The sequence below is a fragment of the Nothobranchius furzeri genome, chromosome 6 (assembly GCF_043380555.1).
Source record: "Nothobranchius furzeri strain GRZ-AD chromosome 6, NfurGRZ-RIMD1, whole genome shotgun sequence".
Taxonomy (NCBI): domain Eukaryota; kingdom Metazoa; phylum Chordata; class Actinopteri; order Cyprinodontiformes; family Nothobranchiidae; genus Nothobranchius; species Nothobranchius furzeri.
This window is the reverse complement of record NC_091746.1, coordinates 51,182,593-51,210,266: the sequence shown is the minus strand read 5'-3', so window position 1 is coordinate 51,210,266 and position 27,674 is coordinate 51,182,593. Positions and strand designations below refer to the sequence as shown.

At 41.9% G+C, this 27,674-nt stretch overlaps 1 protein-coding gene across 1 annotated transcript; it reads left to right on the top strand.

Moving 5' to 3' along the window:
- Positions 1 to 147: 147 nt before the first annotated feature.
- On the top strand, positions 148 to 26,150 carry gmcl1 (germ cell-less, spermatogenesis associated). The gene is made up of 15 exons (XM_015941064.3): positions 148 to 356; positions 15,271 to 15,446; positions 15,559 to 15,682; positions 15,766 to 15,862; positions 15,960 to 16,057; positions 16,168 to 16,280; positions 16,353 to 16,418; positions 16,508 to 16,592; positions 19,849 to 19,939; positions 20,024 to 20,164; positions 20,250 to 20,319; positions 20,410 to 20,485; positions 20,565 to 20,710; positions 25,553 to 25,640; positions 25,719 to 26,150. Exons 2-15 carry the CDS (start codon positions 15,271 to 15,273, stop codon positions 25,857 to 25,859), a joined length of 1,512 nt encoding a protein of 503 aa, XP_015796550.1. The 5' UTR covers positions 148 to 356; the 3' UTR covers positions 25,860 to 26,150.
- The last annotated feature ends 1,524 nt before the right edge of the window (positions 26,151 to 27,674 follow it).

Genomic DNA, 27,674 nt, shown 5'->3' with positions numbered 1-27,674 from the left:
ATCACCAGCAGGCGGTGCCATTGCGCATGACAGTCGTATGTGTAACTGTTGCTACAAACCGCCGAGCGAAGAAGAACAACAAAGCAGCTACATTATTTTTAATACATCCCCTCGCCTCTTTTGATTAATGTTAGCCTTATTTAGCAACATGTAACTAGAACCAGATAGCCAGTCGCTCTCCGGAGACTTGTATTGGGCAGCAGATGGTCAAAAGAGGCGCTGTTACTGTTCTCTTACATGGTTTTGATGGTGAGTTTGTCAGCCTAGCTCGCTAGCTCTCAGGTTAGCTCTTCTCCACAGACTCGTAAACGTCATCTTCACGCCTCTACCTCAGCTTCAGTTGTTATAATCACCAGGTAAGTCGAACACATCGTTACCTTTGGTGATCATCTGAGTCATAACCGGCAAATTATTATTATTATTATTATTTTGTGAATAAAATGCTCTCACTACTAACAAAATTGAGCATCCTGAACATGAGATCAACCCTTTATCAGTGCTGGCAAGTTTGAGCTAAAACTTTTCTAATCAGTTCATTTGTCAAATATTGCCACATTCCTCTAAGGATATGTGATTATGGTGGGACAGAGATAAATAGGATTGTGTAATTTGTGCTGATAGAAATCACAATATTTTGAGAAAAACGCATTAAATTAGGAGATAAAATTATTTTCTGCGGTTCATTGCTGAGATAGACGTTTTTCTAAATTGACAAAAGCAGTTTTTTAAAAGATGGATTAACGATTTAGTAATCTATCAAGAACAAGATTTCTAGTTGTTTAGAACAGTCACAGCATATGCTGTTTGTGCTTTTTAAAACAAGTGGAAGATAATGCAGCTGCAGCTTCAAACAGAACTGGTTTCATTTACATTGATGTAAAAAGCTGTGGTACAAGGTCCACAAACAGCCATTTTTTTTAATTGTCTTTGTTATTTTCTTTTGAGCACTGTGGAGGCTGTTGCTTTGCCTTGCAAGAAGGTTGCAGGTTCAAAACTCAGCCCCAGCCTTCGTGCACACGTTCTCTTCATGCATGCATGGGTTTTCTCCAGGCACCACAGTTTCCTTAAAAATACCAAAATCATGCATGTTAATCAAATTGTTGCCTCTCACTTGTCACACGAGCATCGATTGGAACCGGTTCCAACTGTTCGTTTTTCCCGGAATCATTCAAAGGTTGTTTTTTGTTTTTTTTTTCGATTCCCAGTTTCGATTCCTAGAATGCCGACGGAAGAGGAATCCGGCCGATCTCCGTGAAAATTAAACGTGATCTGCAAACTGTGATCAACGCTTTTCAGAGCTGATCACACCAGCTGTCTGTGTGCAGCACAGAGTACTCCCCACCCTGCGCTCAGTGGCCAAATGTAAACAAACGCCTCTGCCGAACTTTTACTCCGTAATGTAAACTTTAACTCCTGCAGTGTAGAGGAAACTTGTTAAATACGTCAACATTGGACACAGTAGATTTAATAGAAGCTTTAAAGAACAAACTGGACGGTGTGAGGTGAGTTTATCTCACTCCAGAAATAAAAACACACGGAGCGTCAGCAGTCAGTCGCAGCCACCAACACCTGTGTGTGTGAGCTTGAGCGTCAGAAGGCTGAACAATAACCTGTAGAATGATTTAAGTCATCATGCTAGAGCAGCTTCTCTGTGGTGGACCACACCAGCTTCTGCCACAATAAATAATAATAATAATAAATAACATTTTAATTTCCTTTTTGAACTATTTCTGTTGAGTTTTAATGTTTAAAATCTGTTAGATTGTTACTGACAGCAGCTACATTCAAGTTTCATTTTCTGTTCTGATTGAATGCTGCTGAAGCATGGAGGTGTAGTTCTCAGTCATCCTGGACATGATCATCCTGAGAGTTTTAGCTGAAAACAGCTGGACCATCCATCCATCCATTTTCATCCGCTTATCTGGAGTCGGGTCGCGGGGGCAGTAGCCTAAGGCGAGAGGCCCAGACTTCCCTCTCCCCAGCCACTTGGGCCAGCTCCTCCGGGGGAATCCCAAGGCATTCCCTGGCCAGGTGAGAGACATAGTCCCTCCACCGTGTTGTGGGTCTACGTTTAGGTCTCCTCCCGGTTGGACGTGCCCCTGAAAACCTCATCAGGGAGGCGTCCAGGAGGCATCCTGACCGAGCCACCTCAACTGGCTCCTCTCGATGTGGAGGAGCAGCAGGTCTACACCGAGCCCCTCCCGAAAGACCGAGCTTCTCACCCTATCTCTAAGGGAGAGCCCAGCCAATCTTCGGAGAAAACTCATTTCGGCCGCTTGTATCCGCAATCTCGTTCTTTTGGTCACTACCCAAAGCTCATCACCATAAGTCAGGGTAGGAACATAGATCGACCGGTAAATCGAGAGCTTCACCTTCTGACTCAGCTCTCTCTTCACCACGACAGACTGGTACAATGCCCGCATCACTGCAGATGCAGCACCAATCCACCTATTGATCTCACGCTCCAGTTTTCCTTCACTCATGAACAAGACATTGAGATACTTAAACTCCTCCACTTGGGGCAGGATCTCATCCCTGACCCGGAGAAGGCATTCTACCCTTTTCCGAATCAAGACCATGGTCTCAGATTTAGAGGAGCTGATTCTCATCCCAGCTGCTTCACACTCGGCTGCGAACCGCTCCAGCGAAAGCTGAAGATCATGTTCTGATGAAGCCAACAGAATCACATCATCTGCAAAAAGCAGAGACCTGATCCTCAGGCCACCAAAACGGATGCCCTCCACACCTTGGCTGCACCTAGAAATCCTGTCCATAAAGGTTATTGTAACCGGATTACAGGATACAATAAGATAATTAAAAGAAAAAATAAACAAATGGGCCAATAATTAGGTTCGGGGAGAATTGGAGGTTGTTTAAGAATGACTGGAGTCACGGGTATAGCATGAAACGGTTTATATACTAAATTTTAATAATAATGGGAAATATAACACATAAAGATAACACACAAAAACAGATGAAAACAATCGACAATAGTAAAATGCTCGGTATGAGATTTGATCATATGAGTCACAAGTCAGCCGGCGTCAAGTCAAATCCCCACGCTTGGGGTGAAAGTCAGAGTCCGGTGGTGCGATTTTTTCCTACCGCACCGTTGAGATTGTTCACAGAAGAGAGCAGTCTGCTCTTCAGTTACTTGAGATGTCCTGGTTCGTTCAGTGGTTAAGGCTCGCCATCTCCCTCGTCAGGAAGAAATCCAGTTCTCGTTCCAAGTGAGTGATCATAGGAGTCGGGATCAAACCCAAGGAAAAAAAAAACCCAGCCTGTAAACAACAGGACTGTTAGCGAGTTGGCATCGACCCTTCTCGTCACATCACAGCATAAAGTCTTACAGACTTAAACAAATGCTTCACTCTATTGGCATAGCCAATCATGTTTGGGTTCACAGTTCAACTAACATAACATCAATTTGATTGTCTATTAAAATAATTCTCAGTAGCTCTGGAAATATAATTACATATGACAACAATTGTTCAGCTCAATAGGCTCAGATAGATTCTATTACTCTACACTATTCAACAAGAAATACATTCATGACAACAAGGATACATTTAGTTGTGTTTCTATACAGCATTGTGACACCTTGTATATCTGTAACACAATAAATAAATAAATAAATAAATAAATAAATAAATAAATAAAATGTTCTATAACAAAATTCAACAAAATATAAATTCTGGTCCTTTGGTCCACCTTTGTAAAATAATTCCTCCCTAATCAGTTAGCTTTTATTTATTTTTATTTATCTATTTTTTTTTTATTATTAAATGTTTGGTTAAGGGACGCATTGCTAATTCTATGGCGTTAGCTATAACGCCCCTGAGGACCTTGTACATCTAGGCCGTACCACCATTAACTGGCGGTTTGAGCCGTTAACTCCTGGGAATCCCATATGCCCTACCGCCGTTAACTGGCGGTTTGAGCCGTTAACTCCTATATGCCCTACCACCGTTAACTGGTAGTTTGAGATGTTAACTCCTGGGATCTAACGTCTAGCAGCCCACTGCTGTCACCTCGGTTGCTGTAATTAGCTTTTTGAATTTAATAATTTACTGAATTTAATCTCATTCACTCACCAACGCGCTCCAACGGTTCCCTCCTACAGAGGATTGGTTCACTCTGTCGTCTCCACACAAATCTATAAGAATGGAATTAATTTGATAAGCTATTTAAGTTTCCTTTTTTTTTAAGTTGCATCGTTAGCTTTTTCTCTTCTTTTTTCTTTACTCACCGCGTTGGTTCCAAGTTCCTAGCTCTTATTAGAAGGAGTCAAGTCCGCCTCTCCCTCTATCTATGCGGCACCCAAATCAGGGTTCTTCACGGCCTCGACCGTTGTTTTTTTTCTCTCTCTCTCTCTCTCTCTAACCGCTCAGTCTTTGCTTTCTGTATCTGCGTGCTGCACAGCCGTTTGTCTCTCCTCTCGCTCAGCTGCGTCGCACGGTTTTATTTCGCGGAGGCGGGACTTATTTCTCTCAGCCAATGAAATTTCAGATTCCCACCTGGACCAATAGTATACAGCTTTCCTCTTCTGTTTCTGTTAGGGATGTTCAAGATTCTTGTTTTAACCGATGTTTAATATTAAACTCGTTATTTTAGTTATTCACCCTTCCAATAATTCATTATGAAATTATCTATTAGTTAATTAGATATCTATTAATTAGTATTGTTAATTTCCTTAATTTATATTTTATATTTTATCTAAATTGAGGATGGATCATATTAGTAAGCCAATTAGTTAATACCTCATTAAGGTTCTAGCTTCTGGGTTACATCCTCCCCCATTAAATATCATGCACGTCCCTGTGCATTGTTTCTACGGGGTACACAACTTCTTGAGTAAGAGAGTCAATAAAAGCTTTATTAAGTCCTTGGAAAAGGGACCTAACTACGGTCACTAGTGGATTGCCCAATTGAGAGTAAGTTAGTCTTTGAGGAGGCTGACTACTTCGTTCAGATCTCCTGACATACATCTCTGGTTGCACAGTATCATGCTCATCCGTTTCGGTTTGATTCTCAACTGAGACAGGACGAAGTGAGCTCTCTGTTTCCGACAGAGCTGATGAGCTATTCTTTAAGACTTTGGTCTTTTCAGATGTATGTGTCTGATCGTGTATGATGGGTTCAAAACTTACATCACGTTGCTGCGACTTTAGGACACCATCCAATTGAGGTAGGTTTGTGTTAGTTTCATCCCCCGTTTCTACGTCAGGTAAGTATACTTCATTTTTTTTCGTTTTTTCAGGTAAGTATGTTGCTGCTTCTTTCACTCTTTCAGGTAAGAATGTCGCAGTTTCACTCATTCTGTCAGGTAAGAATGTTTCGGTGTTGATGCCTTTGTCAAGTAAGGACAATTCAGCATTTTCATTACCAGCTAAGGTTGGTTCCTTGCGATCCCCTGTGTGTAAGGATAGTGTGTTTTGTTGTTGAATATTATTTACCGGTCCTGAATCTGCTATGAGTTCCCTATTTGGCAAGGTGACCTCTATTTGATAGGATGGTCGGTTTAGCACTTGTGGAAGATCAGAGTAATAAAACTCATCTACCTCTTCGTCAAGTGGCTCATCTGGGTCAGGTTCTAAGGCTGAACTCTGTCTTGTATGAGGTCTGCTAGGTTTCGTAACGCGTTCTGTTTCATTTTCTAATGAAGAGAGAAAACCACAAGGCAGTAAAAGATCTCTGTGGAGTGTTCTGTTGGGTCCTTCTCCGTTCTCTGGTTTTACAGTGTATACTGGCAAGTTTTCCATCTGTTTGAGAACTATATACACTGTTTGCTCCCATTTGTCTGCTAATTTATGCTTTTCTCTTAAGCGAAGATTTCGGACTAAAACACGATCTCCCACACCTAGTGTGGACTCACGAATGTTTCTGTCGAACCGTTCTTTGTTCTTCCTCGCTGTTTTTTGAGAGTTTTTTATGACAATGTCATAACTCTGTTCCAGATGACTCTTCAGTTCTTTAACATACTGAGAATGAGTTATAGAGGGCTTGTTCAAATGCGGTAACCCAAAGGCAATATCTATAGGCAACCGAGGCTGCCTACCGAACATTAGCTCGTAGGGAGAGTATCCCGTCACGTCATTTTTTGTACAATTGTACGAGTGAGTAAGTGGTTTTACAAAATCGCGCCAGTGAGGTTTCTCAGTGGCTTGTAAAGTTCCCAACATGCTGAGTAATGTACGATTGTACCGTTCAACGGGGTTGCCACGAGGGTGATAAGGGCTCGTTCTGACTTTATGGATACCAAGTAAAGAACAAAGTTCCTTGATTGTACGTGATTCGAAATCCCGTCCCTGATCACTATGAAGACGCTCAGGAAACCCGTAGTGGACTAAAAAATGTTCCCACAGGTTCTTCGCGACGGTGGTGGCTTTCTGATCTTTGGTTGGGATGGACACTGCATACTTTGTAAAATGGTCTGTAATCACTAAGACATCTTTAGTGTTCTTACTGTCTGGTTCTATGGAGAGAAAATCCATGCAAACTAACTCCATAGGTCTGGTGGTGGTAATACTCACCATTGGAGCAGCTTTGTCAGGGAGGGCCTTCCGACGGATACATCTTTCGCAAGTTTTAACTTTGATTTCGATATCACTAGCCATTCTTGGCCAGTAAAAACGGGACCGAATGAGATCTGTCGTACGTTCAACCCCAAGATGCCCCATATCATCATGTAGGCTTTGCATGACTGTTGAACGTAATGAATCAGGCAAGACTAACTGCAATGATGTCTCTGGTCCTAATTGGCGTCTCCGGTACAGTAAATCATTTTGAAACTCAAACCGTTTCCACTCTCTCAAAAGGTTAAGAACCACCGGGGGTTCTGCAATAGTATCAGTTGGCGGTTTATTGTCAGTCATAAGCAGCTGAATGACTCGGCCAATGGTTGGATCTTTCCTCTGCAAGGAGACAAGGTCAGCATGGTTATACTTGGGCACAGCAAAGAAACTGTCACTATTGTCTTCCAACTGGAATAGGTCTGGAATGGCCGCTGCAGACATGGCAAGTGACTGAACTAAACCACAAGGAGAATCAGTCTCATCCAAGACCATGTGCTTTTGGCATGTTGCCTTCACTGCTTCGGCTTGAAGTTGAAGCTCGACTTCTTTGACAGAGGATAAAAGATGAGATCGGAACTCATCTAGTCGTTGGCATTCCTCAGTGAATTTTGAGTTGTCTTCAGGTTTATCATGCAGCCTCCTAGACAGGCCATCCGCGTCAACGTTCTGTGTACCTGCACGGTATCTGATGTCAAAATTATAGGTGGACAACGCAGCTAGCCAACGATAGCTCGTTGCATCGAGTTTTGCCGTTGTTAAGAGGTAAGTTAACGGATTATTATCAGTAATGACAGTGAATGTGTTCCCATACAAATAGTCATGAAACTTATCTGTTATGGCCCACTTTAAGGCTAGAAACTCCAACTTGTGCGCAGGGTACCTAGTTTCACTAGAGCTTAAACCGCGACTTGCATAAGCGATTACCTGTGTGACACCGTTTTGCACTTGGTATAGCGCTGCACCGAGTCCGGTCGTACTAGCATCTGTGTGTACTAGATATGGGAGTTTTGCGTCAGCGTAGCCAAGAACTGGCGAAGTGGTAAGTTTTTCAATAATAGTTTGAAAGGACTTCTCACAGTCTTGGCTCCAACGATTCCCAAAGGGTTCTTTGGGGTTCAAGTCCTTTGATCTACATGGTGGTGTTTTAAAGTTTTTCCGTTTGGGTGGATAACCAGCCGTGAGAGATGTTAGTGGCTTGACAATATTTGAGTAATCTTTAACGAAGCGTCGGTAATAACCGGTAAATCCTAAGAAAGATTGGAGTTCCTTCAAAGTCTGAGGCTTCGGCCATGTTTTGAGTGCTTCCACCTTATCTGGATCGGTTTTTATGCCATCTCGAGATACTATATGTCCAAGATAACGCACAGATGTCTGGAAAAAACGACACTTATCTGGTGATAGCTTGAGTCCGTATTCTCTAAGCCGTTCAAGAACGTGAGAAAGTCTGGTTTCGTGTTCTTCCAAGGAGTTGGAAAAGACGATCAAGTCGTCTAGGAAAACTAACACTTCCTTCAGATTAATGTCCTTCATACACTTTTCCATAACCCGTTGGAAAGTGCTTGGAGCATTTGTTATTCCTTGTGGCATACGGTTAAATTCATAAAACCCAAACGGGCAAACAAAAGCAGTTTTAGGTTTATCCTTTTCACACATCTCTATTTGATAGTAACCTGACTTGAGGTCCATCACAGAAAACCACTGTGATCCAGCGAGAGCAGAAAAGGACTCCTCCAAGTTAGGCAGGGCATATGCGTCGCGAATGGTTTGCAGATTAAGCTTTCTATAGTCTTACATAGACGTACCTCACCATTCTTTTTCCGAACTACCACTATTGGTGAGGCAAATGGAGACTCCGACTCTCTTATTATACCGGTTTCCAAGAGGGCTTCCAAATGTTTTCTCACGGCTTCATAATCATGTGGATGGATCGGCCGAGATTTCTGTTTGAATGGGGTCTCGTCTTTTAAGTTGATGTGATGTCTTATCTGTTGTGTATGACCAAAATCAAGATCGTGGTGCGAAAACACATCGGAGTAAGTGTTAAGTTTGTTGGTGATCCTCCCTTTCCATTCTTCGGACAAGGGCGAAGTACCGAAGTCAAAACTGAGAGGAGGGTTTGAAGGTGAAGTCTGTTGCTGCGAACTACACGCCGCAAGTACTTTCTGATCACTTTTGTCAGGTGCTGGATATGGCATAACACGATCGGCTTTAACTAACTCAGCGATCACACAGTTAGTGGGTAATGTGATGTCATGGTTAGTTTCGTTTCTTAGTACAACAGGTACTTTGTATGGACCATGTGAAGGTAAGGAAATGAGGCAACAGTCTACAATTATACCCCCTGGTAGAGAACCATTGGTGGGTTGTTCAATGAGTGCATAAGGCTCATGCTTGTTTTGGCTGGGTTGCATAAACCCTTCTAGTAACAGTTTTTTATTTGCAGGGAGAACTTCTTGGGTTCTCCCTCGAAGCTTCACCACACCAACTCGTCCATCTTTGCTTTGTTTTTTTCTGACTGCTAAGGCTTTTAGCACGTGTTGGTACCCATAAGAGAGTGCCTTGGAATCAGGTAAGTTATTGGCAGACAATTGCTCATACAAAGGATCGAGTGTGTTTGTGCCAATGAGTAGTGGTGTATCAGAGTTTGAGCTTATATCCGGAACCACTAACGCAAGGGTAGGTAACTCAAGTCCAGACTGATCGAGCTCTTTTGGAAATGTGACACTTATCTCTATGTATCCTAAATAAGGAACTGCTTGACCGTTTGCGCCCTCGACTTCTAACAGATTACTGATGGGTTTAATTGAGAGGTCAGGTAAGTGTTCTTGGTAAAACGAATTGGCAATGGTGGTTACCTGGGACCCTGAATCCAGTAAACAATTACATTCAACACTGTTAACTGAGACTGTAGCTGTGCATCGCCCACCCACTAATCTTTTGGGAAGTTTTGGCACTGAATGAGCATGAACTGGCTTGCAAAAAAGTCTCTCTGTCCTTTCCTTAGAGGGACTTGGTTCTACTTTAGCACCTATCTGTCCCACGATAGGAGCTTCTACCGGTTTAAAGGAGGAGACTGAGCAATTGGCTTTGACATCTCCCACTCGCGCTGCTTCTGTCTAAGAGCAAGTCTTTTAGTTGCAACTAGTGCTGGATTTGGCTCGTTGCTACAGCTAGAAGCTATGTGCCCATCTTCTCCGCACTTAAAACAGTATCCAGGCTTTGGTCTGGGCACCACTGCTGTTATCTGCTGAATCTGTTTGGGCTCATCTGGAATTTTAGTCCCCACACGGGGTTTTGACTCTTTTTGAGTTTTCTTTGCCTTTTTATCTGTGTTGTTAACCTTAAGCTGTGCAATTTGGCTCCTGAGCTCAGCGATTTGTTTGCGTAAGTCATCACAGTTATCATCTATTTCCAGTTCACAAGTGTTTTTACTCTGAGAGCATGTTGTTTGCACATTTGAATACACTCTAGTTCGTTGTGCCCCTAAGTGTTGTTTCATGCGTGCTGCTTTAGTAGCCTGTTTGTCTTCTTCAGTGCGCAGTTTGAGGAGAAGTGCTGTAAAATGAGGCGGGTTGTCTTTCTTTTGTTCGAGTTGCAGGTTTGAAATCAGCGAGCTGTCCCAACAGCCTCTGCAAAACTGCTTGAGCAGCTGCTGGTCGGCGTCACTGGAGGAAATTCCATTCCTCTGAATAACTAGGTTTAACAAGGTGTATAACCTCTGAAAGTAATCGGAAGGTTTTTCACCACTGTCCTGGTTTGTGTTTAAGAAGCGAGCAAAGAGCTCGTCGCCGTCTTCGACAGCTGCGTAAGCTGAATCGAGATGTTCAAGGTACGTTTCCGGGTCGGATTTTGGACTAAGAGCTTTAACGATGCTCGCTGCTGGGGCTGACAGACTCTCCACGATTCTTCGTACAATTTGGGACTTGGTGAGTGAAGGATCATTTATGCATAACACTACACTACTACGCCAAGTATCATAGTCAGTTTCAAAAGAAGGGTGTGGAACTCGCCCTGAGAACGGTTTTAGTCTGTATTGTGAACTAGGCGGAGGGATAACCTCACTGCTTTTAACAATGTGTTCCACAATAACTCGCTGAACCTCAGGTGTGTTTAAAAGATTTGGTGGAATGCAAGGGTTTTGTTTTCCAGTCTCTGTAGGTGGACAATTGTCCTTTGAGTTGTTTATATAGTTAACTTCTGGTGTTAAAGGCAGGGAATATGTAACTTGGTCACTATGGAGCATTGGCTCTGGTTCAGTGACTGGTTCAGATGCATGGGTATCCCTTCCTAAAGATTCCCCAATTTTTGCCAGTTCCTCCATTAGAAGGTCTTTAAATGATTGATTGCTACGCGCAGCTATGTCCCTGAGCTCTGACAGATAGGCATCAGTGGCAGATGTGCTAGTTTCTAGACTGTACGCGCTGGCTAGGTCTTGAATATGGAAGAAAACATCTGGGTTCCTAGTACAAGGTTTGTCATAGGGTAAACATTGTTTCTTTAATTCCTTAACAGTGGCTTCATGTTGAAACTCCACAATAATCTGATCACAGTTTGGTAACTTAATGCGCCTGTTAACTGGTCCGAATCCTTCCATAAACCCAAAGACTTCGTTATCAAGGTCTGTATCAGTTAACCCACTGATTAAAACAGCATTTGAAACTTTGACCTTTTCTGTTTTTACAACTTCCATTTTAAAACACTCAAAAGTACCAATAATGCCAAAATGGCAAACCACTGTGACCTCCAGGCACTCTTATGATGTCAGTCAATGGTTAGCTAAGGTAACAACTCTACAATTCTCCTGGCTGGCTCGCCAAGTTTTATGTAACCGGATTACAGGATACAATAAGATAATTAAAAGAAAAAATAAACAAATGGGCCAATAATTAGGTTCGGGGAGAATTGGAGGTTGTTTAAGAATGACTGGAGTCACGGGTATAGCATGAAACGGTTTATATACTAAATTTTAATAATAATGGGAAATATAACACATAAAGATAACACACAAAAACAGATGAAAACAATCGACAATAGTAAAATGCTCGGTATGAGATTTGATCATATGAGTCACAAGTCAGCCGGCGTCAAGTCAAATCCCCACGCTTGGGGTGAAAGTCAGAGTCCGGTGGTGCGATTTTTTCCTACCGCACCGTTGAGATTGTTCACAGAAGAGAGCAGTCTGCTCTTCAGTTACTTGAGATGTCCTGGTTCGTTCAGTGGTTAAGGCTCGCCATCTCCCTCGTCAGGAAGAAATCCAGTTCTCGTTCCAAGTGAGTGATCATAGGAGTCGGGATCAAACCCAAGGAAAAAAAAAAACCCAGCCTGTAAACAACAGGACTGTTAGCGAGTTGGCATCGACCCTTCTCGTCACATCACAGCATAAAGTCTTACAGACTTAAACAAATGCTTCACTCTATTGGCATAGCCAATCATGTTTGGGTTCACAGTTCAACTAACATAACATCAATTTGATTGTCTATTAAAATAATTCTCAGTAGCTCTGGAAATATAATTACATATGACAACAATTGTTCAGCTCAATAGGCTCAGTTAGATTCTATTACTCTACACTATTCAACAAGAAATACATTCATGACAACAAGGATACATTTAGTTGTGTTTCTATACAGCATTGTGACACCTTGTATATCTGTAACACAATAAATAAATAAATAAATAAATAAATAAATAAATAAATAAATAAATAAATAAAATGTTCTATAACAAAATTCAACAAAATATAAATTCTGGTCCTTTGGTCCACCTTTGTAAAATAATTCCTCCCTAATCAGTTAGCTTTTATTTATTTTTATTTATCTATTTTTTTTTATTATTAAATGTTTGGTTAAGGGACGCATTGCTAATTCTATGGCGTTAGCTATAACGCCCCTGAGGACCTTGTACATCTAGGCCGTACCACCATTAACTGGCGGTTTGAGCCGTTAACTCCTGGGAATCCCATATGCCCTACCGCCGTTAACTGGCGGTTTGAGCCGTTAACTCCTATATGCCCTACCACCGTTAACTGGTAGTTTGAGATGTTAACTCCTGGGATCTAACGTCTAGCAGCCCACTGCTGTCACCTCGGTTGCTGTAATTAGCTTTTTGAATTTAATAATTTACTGAATTTAATCTCATTCACTCACCAACGCGCTCCAACGGTTCCCTCCTACAGAGGATTGGTTCACTCTGTCGTCTCCACACAAATCTATAAGAATGGAATTAATTTGATAAGCTATTTAAGTTTCCTTTTTTTTTAAGTTGCATCGTTAGCTTTTTCTCTTCTTTTTTCTTTACTCACCGCGTTGGTTCCAAGTTCCTAGCTCTTATTAGAAGGAGTCAAGTCCGCCTCTCCCTCTATCTATGCGGCACCCAAATCAGGGTTCTTCACGGCCTCGACCGTTGTTTTTTTTTCTCTCTCTCTCTCTCTCTAACCGCTCAGTCTTTGCTTTCTGTATCTGCGTGCTGCACAGCCGTTTGTCTCTCCTCTCGCTCAGCTGCGTCGCACGGTTTTATTTCGCGGAGGCGGGACTTATTTCTCTCAGCCAATGAAATTTCAGATTCCCACCTGGACCAATAGTGTACAGCTTTCCTCTTCTGTTTCTGTTAGGGATGTTCAAGATTCTTGTTTTAACCGATGTTTAATATTAAACTCGTTATTTTAGTTATTCACCCTTCCAATAATTCATTATGAAATTATCTATTAGTTAATTAGATATCTATTAATTAGTATTGTTAATTTCCTTAATTTATATTTTATATTTTATCTAAATTGAGGATGGATCATATTAGTAAGCCAATTAGTTAATACCTCATTAAGGTTCTAGCTTCTGGGTTACATCATGAACAGAATCGGTGACAAAGGGCAGCCTTTGCGGAGTCCAACTCTCACTGGGAAGGAGCCCGACTTACTGCCGGCAATGCGGACCAAGCTCTGACACCGGTCATACAGGGACCTAACAGCCCATATCAGAGGGCCTGGAACCCCATACTCCCGGAGTATCCCCCACAGGGCCCTCCGAGGGACGCGGTCAAATGCCTTCTCCAAATCCACAAATCACATGTAGACTGGATGGGAAAATTCCCATGCACCCTCCAGGATCCCCCTAAGGGTATAGAGCTGGTCCAGTGTTCCTCGGCCAGGACGAAAACCACATTGCTCCTCCTGAATCTGAGGTTCAACAATCCGACGGACCCTCCTCTCCAGAACCCCTGAATAGACCTTACAGGAAGGCTCAGGAGTGTGATCCCCCTGTAGTTGGAACACACCCTGCGGTCCCCCTTTTTAAATAAGGGGACCACAAACCCGGTCTGCCAGTCTAGTGGGACTGCCCCCAATGTCCACACGATATTGCAGAACCGCGTCGGCCAACACAGCCCCACAACATCCAGAGCCTTAAGGAACTCTGGCCGGATCTCATCCACCCCTGGAGCCTTGCCACAGAGGAGCTTTTTAACCACCTCAGTGACCTCAGCCCCAGAGATTTGAGAGGCCAACCCAAAGTCCCCAGACTGCTTCCTCACTGGAAGACGTGTTGGTGCGATTGAGGAGGTCTTCGAAGTATTCTGCCCACTGATGCACAACGTCCTGAGTAGAGGTCAGCAGCACACCGTCCAACTATAGATAGTGTTGGTAGCGCACTGCTCTCTCTCTCTCCCCCTGAGGAGCCAGATGGTGTACCAGAATCTCCTTGAAGCCGTACGGAAGTCTTGCTCCATGGTCTCACCGAACTCCTCCCATGCTCGTGTTTTTGCCTTGGTGACCACCCGAGCTGCGTTCCTCTTGGATTGCCGGTACCTGTCAGCTGTCTCTGAAGTCCCCCAGGCCAAAAAGACCTGATAGGACTCTTTCTTCAGCTTGACAGCATCCCTAACCACCGGTGTCCACCAGGGGGTTTCCACCACAACAGGCATCGACGATCCTGCGACCACAGCTCCGGTCGGCCGCCTCAACAATGGAGGCACGGAACAGGGTCCATTCAGACTCAAAGTCCCCTGCCTCCCCCGGAACATTTTGGAAGTTCTGTCGGAGGTGGGAGTTGAAGCTCCTTCTGACAGGAGACTGCCAGACGTTCCCAGCAGACCCTCGCGATACGTTTGGGCCTGCTTGGTCTGACCCCACCATCTGAGCCAACTCACCACCAGGTAGTGGTCAGTTGACAGCTCCGCCCCACTCTTCACCCGAGTGTCCAAGACATGCAGCCGCAGGTCAGATGAAACAACAACAAAGTCGATCATCGAGCTGCGGCCTAAGGTATCCTGGTGCCAAGAGCACATATGGACACCTTTATGTCTGAACATGGTGTTCATTATGGACAATCCATGACTGGCACAGAAGTCCAATAACAAAACACCACTCGAATTCAGATCGCCCGGGGGGGGGGTGGGGGGTGGGGGGTGGGGGGGGGGGGGGTTCCTCCCAACCAATAGCCAACAGCTGGACATTTCTGGATATGTTGGAGACATTTAGCCTCTCATCCCAGAGGCTTCTTCCAGACTTTGGTTGTGGTCAGAAACAAACACACTGGTTGTGCTGCAAGTCTTTTTCTTTTTTTCTCCAAAACGTGTTTTTGTCTAAATGAAGGTGATATTAGTGATGGGCAGGAGACCTGACCACGGGGTTTCCTGCCTCTCGCTCAATAATTGTGGTTCATAAAATTTTATTTGTTCATTTTCTTCTTTTCAATTATTTGAGATGGGAAGTTTGGGCAGCAGGTTTCAGTCCCCCTCTCAGGGACCAGAGGAGTCAGCAGAGGGTACAAGTTCCAGTCGCAAACATGCCTGTGAATGTAAAAAGAGAAAACGAAATGCTCAGTGTGACTGCGAAAGTGAGCAAGAGGAAGAAGACGACATATTAGATACACCTCGCAGGCAAGTCACACCAAAGGATTTAATTCAGCGTTGCTGCCTTTTAATCACCTTTGTAGTTTTCTTTATAATCTTGCATTTATATTTTCTCTGTGTGTGTTTTCTCTTTTTGCAGGAAAAAGTTGAAAAGCACTTCAAAATATATTTACCAGACATTATTTCTGAATGGTGAAAACAGCGATATTCGCATCTGTGCTCTGGGGCAGGAGTGGAACCTCCACAAAGTGTACCTGTGTCAGGTAAAATAAGTAAAAACAGTCCTGCGCATTATCAGTTTTTATATTTAAACTTTTTATTTATTTATTTATTTATTTATTTGCAGTCAGGGTATTTCTCTAGTATGTTCAGCGGCTCATGGAAGGAATCCAACATGATGGAAATCAACTTGGAGATCCCAGACCAGAACATTGATGCTGAAGGTGAGCGTCCCAGAACACAGACAATAACTTTACTCTTGATTTTATGTTGTTGTTGTTGTTTTTACAGTCTGCATCTCATTTTGCTGTGTTTGTGCAGCTCTTCAGGTTGTGTTTGGATCTCTGTATCGTGATGATGTCCTGATCAAGCCCAGCAGGGTCATCTGTATTCTTGCTGCTGCTTGTATGCTACAGCTGGTCAGTCCAGGACAAAATATATTTTTGAATATAAAATGACTGCATAGGATTTGCATGTATTATATCAAAATAATGCAAAATCTCAGTAGTTTTCCTTGTACTGTTGACAGGACGGCTTGATCCAGCAGTGCGGTGAAACCATGAAGGAAAACATCAGTGCGAAGACTGTGTGTGGTTACTATGCTTGTGCTAGCATCTACGGCCTGGATTCAGTCATGAAAAAGTCAGAACTATTTTGAATATGTTAGGATTTAATTAATAAGCATGATTTTTATGTCTGTATTTGTGTTTGAAGGTGTTTAGAGTGGCTTCTTAACAACCTGATGACCCATCAGAATGTTGAGTTGTTGAAAGAACTTGGGTATGAGAGATGGAGATGCAGCTTTTTCTAAAACAGGAAATAATGACCTGAACAATCCCGATCACTGTGTGTTTTGTTTCTGTCTGCAGGGTTGATGTGATGCAGCAACTCATTCAGTCCTCAGATCTGTTCGTCATGCAGGTGGAGATGGATGTTTACACCGCTCTGAAGAAGGTAGACGGCAGGGAGTTGCTCTGTTTCTTTACCGTAAAGGCTTTAAGTCACATATGTAAAACACAAAGATAGGATTTCACTATGGCTGGGCAGTAAATCGAAAATGTATTGTTATCGAAATTTCTGACTCATCGATGTTTCCCATGTCAATAGATTTGATAACAAAAAAATGAAAAGATTTGCGTAGGTTCGCAAAGTTCATGTCCCTTTAAAAAGCTGTACCACTTTTGAGTCACGTAAAACTGTGACTCAACACGTGACAGCCCCATCTAGTGGACAAATTTTGTTTCTGCACATACCTGTAGTTATCGTCCATTTATCGTTATCGAGGTGAAATCCTAAATATATCATGATATTGATTTTAGGCCATATCGCCCAGCCCTAGATTTCACCCATTTAATAGTTTTATCTGATCATATATAATAGGTATTATATCCAGCCTGCAGATGTAGAATATAAACTACAAAAACTACAAGTCCCAGAATGCATTGGAACTCCCAACATTCTGTTCGTTTGGATGGTGTTTTTTAACATTTGTAGTAATCAGTTGTAAATAATTTTCTTTAAAATAATCAGTAAAAGATCTTGATGGAGGAAGATATGAGAAAGTAAAAGATGGATGTTCTGACATCTAAATATTGCATCTTGAGAAAAAAAATCACATTCTGTACAAATATTTTGAAATCTGGAAAAAAAAATTATGATTATTTCTGATTATAATCAGTCACTCTGAGTTTTCCATGCAGGCTGAACATGAAAACAGTCTCCCACACCTATCTCCTGCATTAGCTTCTGATAGAACATAGACAGTGAATCTCGAGGATTAGAAAATCTTGACAGATCTACGTCACACTGTCTCTTAACATTCATGGACTCATCCATCTTGACTTGAGACAGGGACGGCTGTTGTTGTTTTAGCATCCAGGAAACGGCAGAGAATGTCGGGACTAGCAGAAGCTAACTATTAGCATTAGCGACATTACCACACAGCAGAACTCCTCCAAGCTCGTGTAATGTGTGGAGATAAAACATCCATGTTGCAGAGCAAATGGACTCACTGGTAAAGTTGCATTGCTGTTATCCAATCAGAGGCAAAATGTCCTACTAGAGACCACTGCAAATGTGTTGAAAACGAGTTGTATGGTTTGAGAAATTGAGTGCTTTTAGAGCTTAATATATATTACCTCTACTTATGACCAATAAGCTGTGATACTCTATATAAATATAGAATATCAACCTGCTTGGTCTTTACGGTGTTTAACCAGAAGATTCTAGGATTCTTTGTTTTAGTCAGGGATTGTAAACACTTTGTTTTGATTCAGAAAAGAGTCGGGTTTATAAAAGAAGAAGAGGAAAATATCATTTCTATAGCGCCTCTCAAGATAAAAATCATGAGGCGCTTCACAGAAACAAAAAATATAAAAATATAAAAAAGAATTTAGAAAATGGTTAAAAATATATTTATTTCAAATGAGCAAAAAATAGACAATTGTTATTTAAAAAGTTAAGAAAGAGAGAGAGAGTGAATAGGAAAGAGGCAAATCAGTGGATCCTGAGGAAGGTGGAATAGGTGGGGAGAGCAGAATAAAGAGAGAGTGGTGAAGAAGGTCGTACAAAAGCCAGCTTGAACAAGTGAGTCTTCAGCTGCTTTTTAAAGGAGACCACTGAGTCCACTGATCTCAGGCTCAGGGGGAGAGAGTCCCCGAGTCTGGGGGCCACAGCAGCAAATGATCTGTCACCTTTGGTCTTTAGCCTGGTGCTGCACAACCAGTAGGCTTTCATCACTGGACCTCAGGGACCCGCTGGGGGTGTAGGGACTAAGAAGATCACCAATGTAAGATGGTGCTTGTCCATGTAAGGCCCTATAGACCAGAACCAGGATCATGAAATGAATCCTGGAGTTGACTCGCTGCCAGTGAAGCTGGAGGAGAAGTGGGGTGATGTGATGTGAAAAGTAAGAATTTATTTTTAAAACAATTAAAACATGACAGGTTAACTAACATTTCTGTGATGGATGAATGTAGATGTAGTATGTGGTGCCTATGTGTGAATGCGATGTTATCAGAACTGTATCTAGGAGAGCTGAGTTCTGGGTGTAAAAGAATTTGGTTTGCGTTAAGCTAAGAATTTGATTATTATCGAAAAGCATCAGACGCTATCTGTGTGTCTACTTCACCCGTTCTCGGAGACCCTCTTCGTGGATCCGAAGGTCAGAGAGGTTAGATGACCTCTGACACCCAGGTCCAGTAGATTGACCACATCACCGACTTCTCCAGTCCAGAGATGTCTCGTGTCAGATGGATGGAACTTAGCGTCAGACGGACTCTTAAGGAGTCTGAACAATATCAGCTTGTTCTGCAGGAACTGTTTGCTACATCAGCTTCGCAGGTGCAAAAAGATTTTGACGACATGTCAAAATCTTTTTTAGATTAGAGAGGTTTTGCTTCAGATGGCCGGTCTGAAGCTTTCTCAAGAACTGATGAATCACCAGAGTGATCCAGTTTTAATGTTCTCATGTTATGATTTGTGTAGCCAACCAGAGGCTGACAAGTTGAGGAATATTACCAAGACAACTCAGAAAAATGCCTTCCTTAATACCGGATGCTCTGATCTGGGGTAAAGGACTATCTATGTGTCACGCTTTTAACTTAACTTTACTTTGTCCTTGTGTGAGTGCAAATGGTGATGACCTTGTCATCAACATGCTGAAACATATATCAATCAATGTAATAACATAACATTCATTTCAAACTTCAATCGCTCAAGCACAGATTAATGAAAACATTTCATTATATTATAATTATTATAAGTAGCAATAAACAAACATTTATTTAATGATTATCTAATTTATAAGTTTAAAAGTTCATATTTAATTTAAGAAATAATTCTTTGATTTAGCAACTAATCCGAGCTGCGAGTGTTCCTTATTCAGAGGCATGAAGAATCCTGTAGGACGATAAGGGAAGCTGGACCTTGAGGAGAGAACATTGTTGACAATACGTTATCATGTGTTCAGAGCTGCAGAGAGGCTCTGAGCTCCAGCTGATGGGATGAAGACAGGCCAATTTAAAGGGAATACATGCAGTCTCGTGTCTCCATTTTGACCAGATGTTGAATGGTCAAACAGTACCTAAAAACTGACCATTACTGGACATTACAGAGTAAACCACACCTTTAGTCCTACCCTTCGTGAAATTAAGTTAGACACCCTGCTCTAAAATCATTTTTATTCTGTTTTTTAAAACTGTTTCTTTAGTGGATGTTTCTGCAGCTCAACCCATCGTGGGACGGGCCGATCAAGCAGCTTCTAGCCGACGCTGACACCTGGCTTTGTAAACGCAGATCAGGTAAAGTAATCTGTTAGTTAGAGTATTTTGTGTCAGTAATCAAACACTTACCTTTTTTTAGTAACTTAGTTTTTGTCCCTACAGACCTGTGTGAGAAAGAGCCATTCCTGAACACAGAGGAGGGGGCAGCTTTTTGCTCGGTGTTCAAACTCGTACGACTCCAACACATCATCAATGATCTCGCTTCTGCACGCATCCTGGAGAGAGATAATATTTTACCTCCTGGTATAATCTGATTCTAAAATATCTTGATTGTTGTTCTGTGTGCTGTACCATTTTTACATATGTAATGTTAAACGTTATGTTTCAGAGTGGCTGACAACAATGTATAAAAACCAGTGGTTTGCCATGCTCCGGACAGAATTTGACAACGATAACGGGTGAGAGGCTGAAACCCAAATGGCAGTGATCTTATTTTATGTTGAATAAACTCAAAGCGTCCTGAGGACACAGCTGTCTTTTACCTTTAGTCCCCAGGTGTCCAACAAAGACGAGTTTGAGCTGAACAGTATGAGGTGTGGCAGGAAACTGAGTAAAGATGGAGATGTGAGTTTAGCCATCACTGTCATCGTTTATGTTTGTTTCTAATTTCTTTCTTAATAACTGTGATATTTGTTTGTTTCAGTACTGCTGGCGGTGGACAGGCTTTAACTTTGGGTTTGACCTTTTGGTGACTTACACAAACCGCTTCATAGTCTTTAAAAGGAATACACTCAGTCAGCCATGTGGGGGCGCTGTGAGCCTACAACCTCGGAGACATCTAGCATACAGGTCAGAGGTTCAGTCAGCATGTTCATAATACAGATAACGATGTCTAAAAGGCCCATCTGTCTGGGAATATACCGAAAGGTTGGGTATGAGGTGGTTTTGGGGGCATTTATTTTCAACATAATGCTCATCACATACTGATGTGATTTAATTTCATTATTATTAATCATTTTATTGTGAATTATTTTATTCATTTTGGGGGAGAGCCTGAAGAAAGAAGGGTAGACCTTTTTTTAATTGTGTATTTACAAAAAGTTGCTTGCTTTAACAGCAAGAAAAACATTTACTGTATCTATCTTATACTCATAGGAGTGTTAATAAAAATAAAAGCAATGAAAAGTAAGAGATGGCAAACGAACAACCCTAATCTATAAATGTACGGCGTAGATGGGAACTTATCTGACATAAATCCAGCAGCTGTCCACCCTCTGGTAGTTTCTGACACTGATGGAAGAACATATTTATACCGTTTCAGCAGAGGATGCTGAGATTAAAGAAGAACATCCGTTCTATTGAAAATGGAAGAGGAAGATTTTGTGTTACTATTAAAGGGAAGTGAGTTTTTGGTAATGGCAACGTTTATAACGGTTCATTTATCTGACTGTAACCTCAGTTAACCTCAGACAAACCTGACTACTAAATTAGGATTTACCACCCTGCAGGGGGCCTCTGATTTAATTTGTTCTTTAGTCAAACATCATCACATATATAATAATTACCGTATTTTCCGGACTATACGCCGCTACTTTTTTCCCCACGGATTGAACCATGCAGCTTATAATGAGGTGCAGCTTTACTGAAGATTTTCCTTCACCTGCCAGGGGGCGCTTTAGCAGAAAGTGAAACAGGTGGAAGTCAAAAGTGGAAATCGAAGAAAGTGCTCATTTTAATTTAGCAAATGCAAGCAGCCGGCACGACGAAGAATTTTTTTCAAATCCATACCCCCTCATCATGGAAACAACACGTATGAGTTCATATGTTGCTGCATTTAAGTTGAAGGCCATCGGTCTGGCAGTAAAGGAGGGAAACAGTGCTGCTGCACGTAAGCCTGGCATGAATGAATCCATGGTTCGGTGCTGGAGACGGCAGCGGGAAGAACTCATTCACGCCAGCTTCACCCGGGGATGATGACAGCAACACGGACAGCGGCACTGACATCGCCACAGAAAAGGTGTGACGAAGCTCTTCTGAGGCTGTTCAACTCCGACACTGAAGAAGAGGACTTTAATGGCTTTAGTGCGCAAGAGGAAGATGAGAGCGAATGACTTCTTCTAGTAGGCAGGTGTGTTTTATTTACTAACCAGGCATGTTTTGTGTGCAGTTTTTATTTTCTAATCATCCAGGGCTTATTAATGCTGTGTCAGCGCTTTTCTTTTCTTCTAAACATGCAAATTACCAGTAATAACGTGTCAGTTCTGTTTTTATTTTATAACCATCCAGAAATATGAATGCTATCAGTGCTATTTTCTTTTCTAAACTTACAGGCACGTTCACCCGTTTTTAAAATTTGTTTTTGTTGAATTAAAACAACAACGAAAAACCTCCGTGTAGCGTCTTTCTGTCTAATTATCATATGTTATGGCCATACATGCGCTGTGCGCCGGAGACCTGCATGTGGCTGCTGCGCCGCAGCTTGTATTTGAGTGCGGCGTGCGTGTGTAGAAAACCTTTTTTTTTTTTTTTGGTGCGGCTTATATTGAGGTGCGCTCTATAGTCCGGAAATTACGGTATAAGAGACATGTTATGCAAAACTCACCTTCTGCATCATTTTGTGGTGCCATGTAGGTTTTTATTACCTTTTAATACTCTAAATGTGGAAAAAACCCATCCGTCCATTTTCTGACTGGGTTTGGTTTTAGGAATTGTGCCTAAACCAACCTGCTTCCAAAAGTTCCCGTATGTGAAATCTTAGAATAACTGAAAAAAACAAAAGCTCACCTGGTGTAGAGCCACTGCTGGAGGAGCAGCGGCTCTACTCTAAGCCTCTCCCAGATATCGGAGCTTCTCAGCTTATAGCAGCCTGAGTGGGAATGGGTGGGGTGTGACCAGCTCCAGGTTGTTTTCCTGAAACTAGGGCTGCAACAAACGATTATTTGGATAATCGATTAATCGGATGGGGTCTCGACACGATTAATCGATTAATCGGATTACATGGGGAAATTTTTAAAAACTGCTAGGGAAACGTTATTTCTCTCCTTCCTTCACTTTAACACAACATTATTAGAAAACAGTTCAATAGCAGAAAAACAACATGCCATCACCTAAATTGTCTTATAAGGTGTATAGACAGAGACCCTAAGCTACATCTATCTGTGACCTAAAATGCTTGGTCCAAGTTAAACAGCTTAAGGGCAATTCTCATCTGTTTTGTTTGATCTCATCTGTTGACATTTATTTTAAATGTAATTAAACATAGGCTGTGAATTAATCAAAATTGATCACTATTTCCAAAAATGACTGAAAAAATACCAAATAAAACAAAAGTAAATGAATGCCATCCTCCTTGCGATGATGCCCTGGGCAACTGCCATAAAGTCACATCAAGAAATGCTGCTGATCATTCCAATGATCCCAAATAGACTCACATTAGGCCACATGAAAGCAACTGAACCCAAAAATATATTAACCAGTATATAACTGCACTCTCACACAACACGCCTGCAGCAACAGTTAGGACTCCTCCCTCCCTTTTAAAAGCGTTTTTGCTTCCGAGGACATTGTGGTTGTAAAACCACATGCTAGTAGTCTGGCCCCGGTGTGATCAACCAGTTTCTGCGGGAATGTGACGGCGGAACCAGGGCCAGATTAACACTTTGTTGTACCCTGGGCAACAATATTCAAGGGCTCCATCATCACGACCCAAGGATCACCATAATGTGGTCACATACAGAATATTTTACTGTAATATGCAGTAAATATACTCAATACTTGAATGCCTGACAACACGTAACCCACCCAGAGTAACCTTTGGCCCACCTCGTGTGGACTGACCAATGAGGAGAGGGTCTTAACTTGAGGCCCTCTCTTCATTGGTCAGTCTGCATGAGACTGACTCTCAACTGACATTCGAAGTCATAGGCAGCAAAGCGTCTCTGTGCAGCGCAAAAGCCCGGGTGGACAGTTTGTTTAATGTAGGGTGATCATATTTCCATTTCCAAACAAGAGGACAGGGGATCTGTGCCTATGATGTCACACTATGGCAACACCACACAAACCATGTTGGGACCCATTTTTTGTAAGAACTAAATTAATATCAGATTCTGCCAATAAAAGGGCTCTAAAACAATTCATATGTAAATATTTTGCATATTTAATGCAAAATCTAATTTTTCTGCTTTAGTGCTGCAACAAGGTTTTATTAATAATAAATTATTATACCTTTTGTTTTACTACAGCATCGGTAAGCTTCCTGTGCACAGATTATTAAGGATGCTTGTTTCAGCTGTGAGATTAGACGATAGGATCAATGATAAAATAAGTTGTCACACACTCCATGGAAACTTTCAGATAATCCACAAATAGTGGCTTTCAAATGGTTTTGTTACTTTTTGCAAGTTTAGAAAAGAAGCAGATGAGACAGCATGTCTGATAATTTAGTTTTTTATCTGATAATATTAGAACATGTCAGTAATGTCTGAGGGGCTTTTACAAACACTGTATAACTAACACTCCTGGAGAGGGCATGAATTACACAGAGGCTTCTGGGGAGCCCAGTTATGGAGGGGGGGGGGGGGGGGGGAGACATTTTGCCTTGGCCCCCAAAATGTCTTGAAACGGCCCTGGGTGTGTGACTGAGTTTTGAAGGTGATCTGAATTGTATCAGATGTATAACTATGACATGTGTATAACTTATTGTTTTTTACTGGTAAAAACGTGTAGTGGAGATAAATCTACCTACATTTTACTTTGTTTTCTTGTTTTTATTTAACTATTTTCCTGTCCTGTCTGTCTCTCATCTTCCTGCATCTCCTCATAATTCTCCAGAAAATCTGTTGCCTGGATTCTTACTTTTTCACCTCATCAGTTACTTTTGAGCAGATCAAAGAGATCTCCTGACCGCAAAGCGGAGAGCGCGTTTTCGATGCTGCGTGAGGTGAAATCACCACAGCACAGGTGATGAGCTCCGCAGCAGAGCGCTTCAGGCACAAATAAGACAGAAAATAGAGAACATGTGCAGACAAGAACGATCGTGTGCTAATTATAGTTCTTTGGTTGCGCCACTTTGAGAATGGACCGTGCGCTGGAAGCAGCTGCCTGGATCGCTGTGCAACAATGTGGAACCGGTTCGCAGCAGCGCAAGTCTGCAGGCTCTCCCTCGCGCTGATCTGCCTGTACCGGCTCTCCCTCGCGCTGATCTGCGGCTCTCCCTCGCGCTGATCTGCGGCTCTCCCTCGCGCTGATCTGACTTGCTCTGGTCTGCGCGCAACGGTGGGCGGGAAGGGGCTTTTGGAAGAGTTGTGCGACACAACGAATCGATGACGCAATTCGTTGCCAACGCTTTTAGTAATCGATTTTCATCGAATTCATCGATTCGTTGTTGCAGCCCTACCTGAAACAACTCATTCTGGAAGGTGCCAAAACTGTCAAGAATAAAACTGCTGAAATAGTTTTATGTGAGAAGGATTTAGTGCTAGGAACTTCATAAGCATGTATCCTATCAACCACAGGACAATTAATATCTTGAGAAAAAAGTCGTAACTTGTCCCCTGTAAGTTTGTAAAACGATGGATCAGACTAAGGTTGTATGCGGATCAGCAGAAGCTTTGGTTGCGTCAGTCATGATCACAGCAACACATATAAAACATGCTGTACACCTTAACCTGACGTTGACCTTTTTTTTATCAGGTTACGCCTCGCCTCTTTCGATAGCCGAGGGAAACTGGTCTGCAGTCGCTCTACAGGCTACCAGCTTCTCACTCTGGAGAAAGACCAGGTCAGTGAGCACCTCCAGATGTGCTCAGCTGTCTGTAGACTGACTTAAGATTCACTCATCCCCCTTTCTGCCCCTCAGGAGTATGTGGTGATGAACCTGGACAGCCGGTTGTTATCGTTCCCCCTCTATGTGTGCTGTAACTTCCTGTATACGTCGCCCCCTTCTGACCACCGTCCAGACTCCTCTGAACAAAGCAGCGCGGCTCGCTCCGTGTCCTGATAGCAGCTGAACAGCCGTTAACCATTCCCCTGGTCAAGTGGAAACAGTGATGTAAAGTTATTGTTTTTGTTTTGTTTTTTACAATCAAGTCACTTTTGAACTTTTCTTCTGCATGCCCCATAGTTCTGTCAAGTGTTTGAGGCTCATTTTTTACATCCATGTAGGAAGTGTTCCAGCACATTCTGAATAAGCCTTTTTATATACTCGGTTTACCAAATGATGCTCAGGAAAGATCAGACCATCTTTTATCCTCAATAAAGCTTAATCCATCCTACTCCTCTGCAGTGTGCTGCTGGAGCGCTCTAGAATAAAAAAAAGCTGGAAATTGCTTTTGACTCTGCATTTGAGACGTTTACAGTAACATGATGTGAAGATCTGGTGGCTAAAACCCTCCTTCAGTTCCTTTTCACATTAATTGTAATTCAACCACTCAGAATGTGGTTTATCAGCGTGAATGAAGGGAATTTGGATTTTGTTCTATGTGGACAACATGAAGGCGTAGAAACAGGTTTAAAACAAATTGCATCATCAGATATCACACAAATGAGAATCGGACTAACTGGAAAACTGAAGTTGTGGTTAAATGTGACCGACTACAAAACATAAATTAAACTTTGAGATGTGCCTCGCATGCAGCATTAAGCTGCTTTATTCTCTCATGTGCGCGTGCTGCTAAAAACAGCAAAAAGTTAAATTGTGAAAAAGGATGATTTTTAACGGTCTTTATCTGCTCCACTGTCCCGGTGCGTGCCGCTTACCTACTCCAGAGTATTTTACTTTTGTTCTAACGGTTTGTTTGGCTTTTCTGCTGCTGTTACCTCGTTGTTTTGTAAAACGATCATCTTCAACATTTCTGTGTAGCTCCTGTTCAGATGTTAAATTTGATTTTATTTAGCCATTATTTATTTTTCTACTTTTGTTGTATTTTTATAAATCTGTTTTCTTGGCTGAAGATATCTATGACTTTGTACTGCTAATAAAACAGCCCTCTGACATGGGCCGCAGTGCTATCAAATGATCCCATCTCTTTCCTAATGAAGGTCTGTATCAGCGGTTTTAGATAAATCATTTATAAAATCAGCTTTTCTTTTGCTGATTAAACATTTAATAAGGACTGCACCAGTTAAAAAGCTGGACACACCATCTTATTGACATTTTAAAATGAGGTCAGAATTGATGTTATTCCCAGAAGTCCAGTCATCCCTTGATTACCTGTTTTCTTTACCTTTATCATTTCATCTCCAACTTGTCCCTATCTCTGCTTAGTTTTCTCAGAGGCAATTTTTTATTTTACAGCAAAAACCAAAAACAATACATTTCCAGTCACTATTTTTGAGATTGTATTGTATCATTAGCTGCTTTACCGTACATGAAAATAACTTGAAATTCTTTGTATTTGCAGAATTAAGCTTATTCATGATTAACACGAGATGTGGAGCTATAATAAGCAGCAATAGCACCGCTGCAGTCATTGCACCATTCCTCAGGCTGCCACCTGACAGTGTTTTCTTTTTTTTTGTTCCACGATTTATGAAAGAATGGGAATATTTCTGTCATTAAAAACGTTTTCACAAAAGGGATTGATTGTTTCCTTTTTCATGGGCAGATGACAGTGATGTCACAATATCCTGGTTTTTATATTCTTAATTGATAAATTAACAGATCTGACAACAGGAGGCTCAGACAAATACAGGACAACTTAGAAATGGGAAGAGGACAAATTAAACAGAAAATCCTTCTGAGAATGTTAGAATAACTCAGATCTGCTTGAAGTAATTTCATCATGAACATCTTCACACAAAACAAGATGCCAGG

Coding starts and splice junctions, on each gene's coding strand:
- gmcl1 (XM_015941064.3), top strand. CDS start 15,271: ATGGGAAGTTTGGGCAGCAGGTTTCAGTCCCCCTCTCAGGGACCAGAG. Junction 16,593..19,848: donor TTTACACCGCTCTGAAGAAG/GTAGACGGCAGG, acceptor CTGTTTCTTTAG/TGGATGTTTCTGCAGCTCAA. Junction 20,486..20,564: donor AACTGAGTAAAGATGGAGAT/GTGAGTTTAGCC, acceptor TGTTTGTTTCAG/TACTGCTGGCGGTGGACAGG.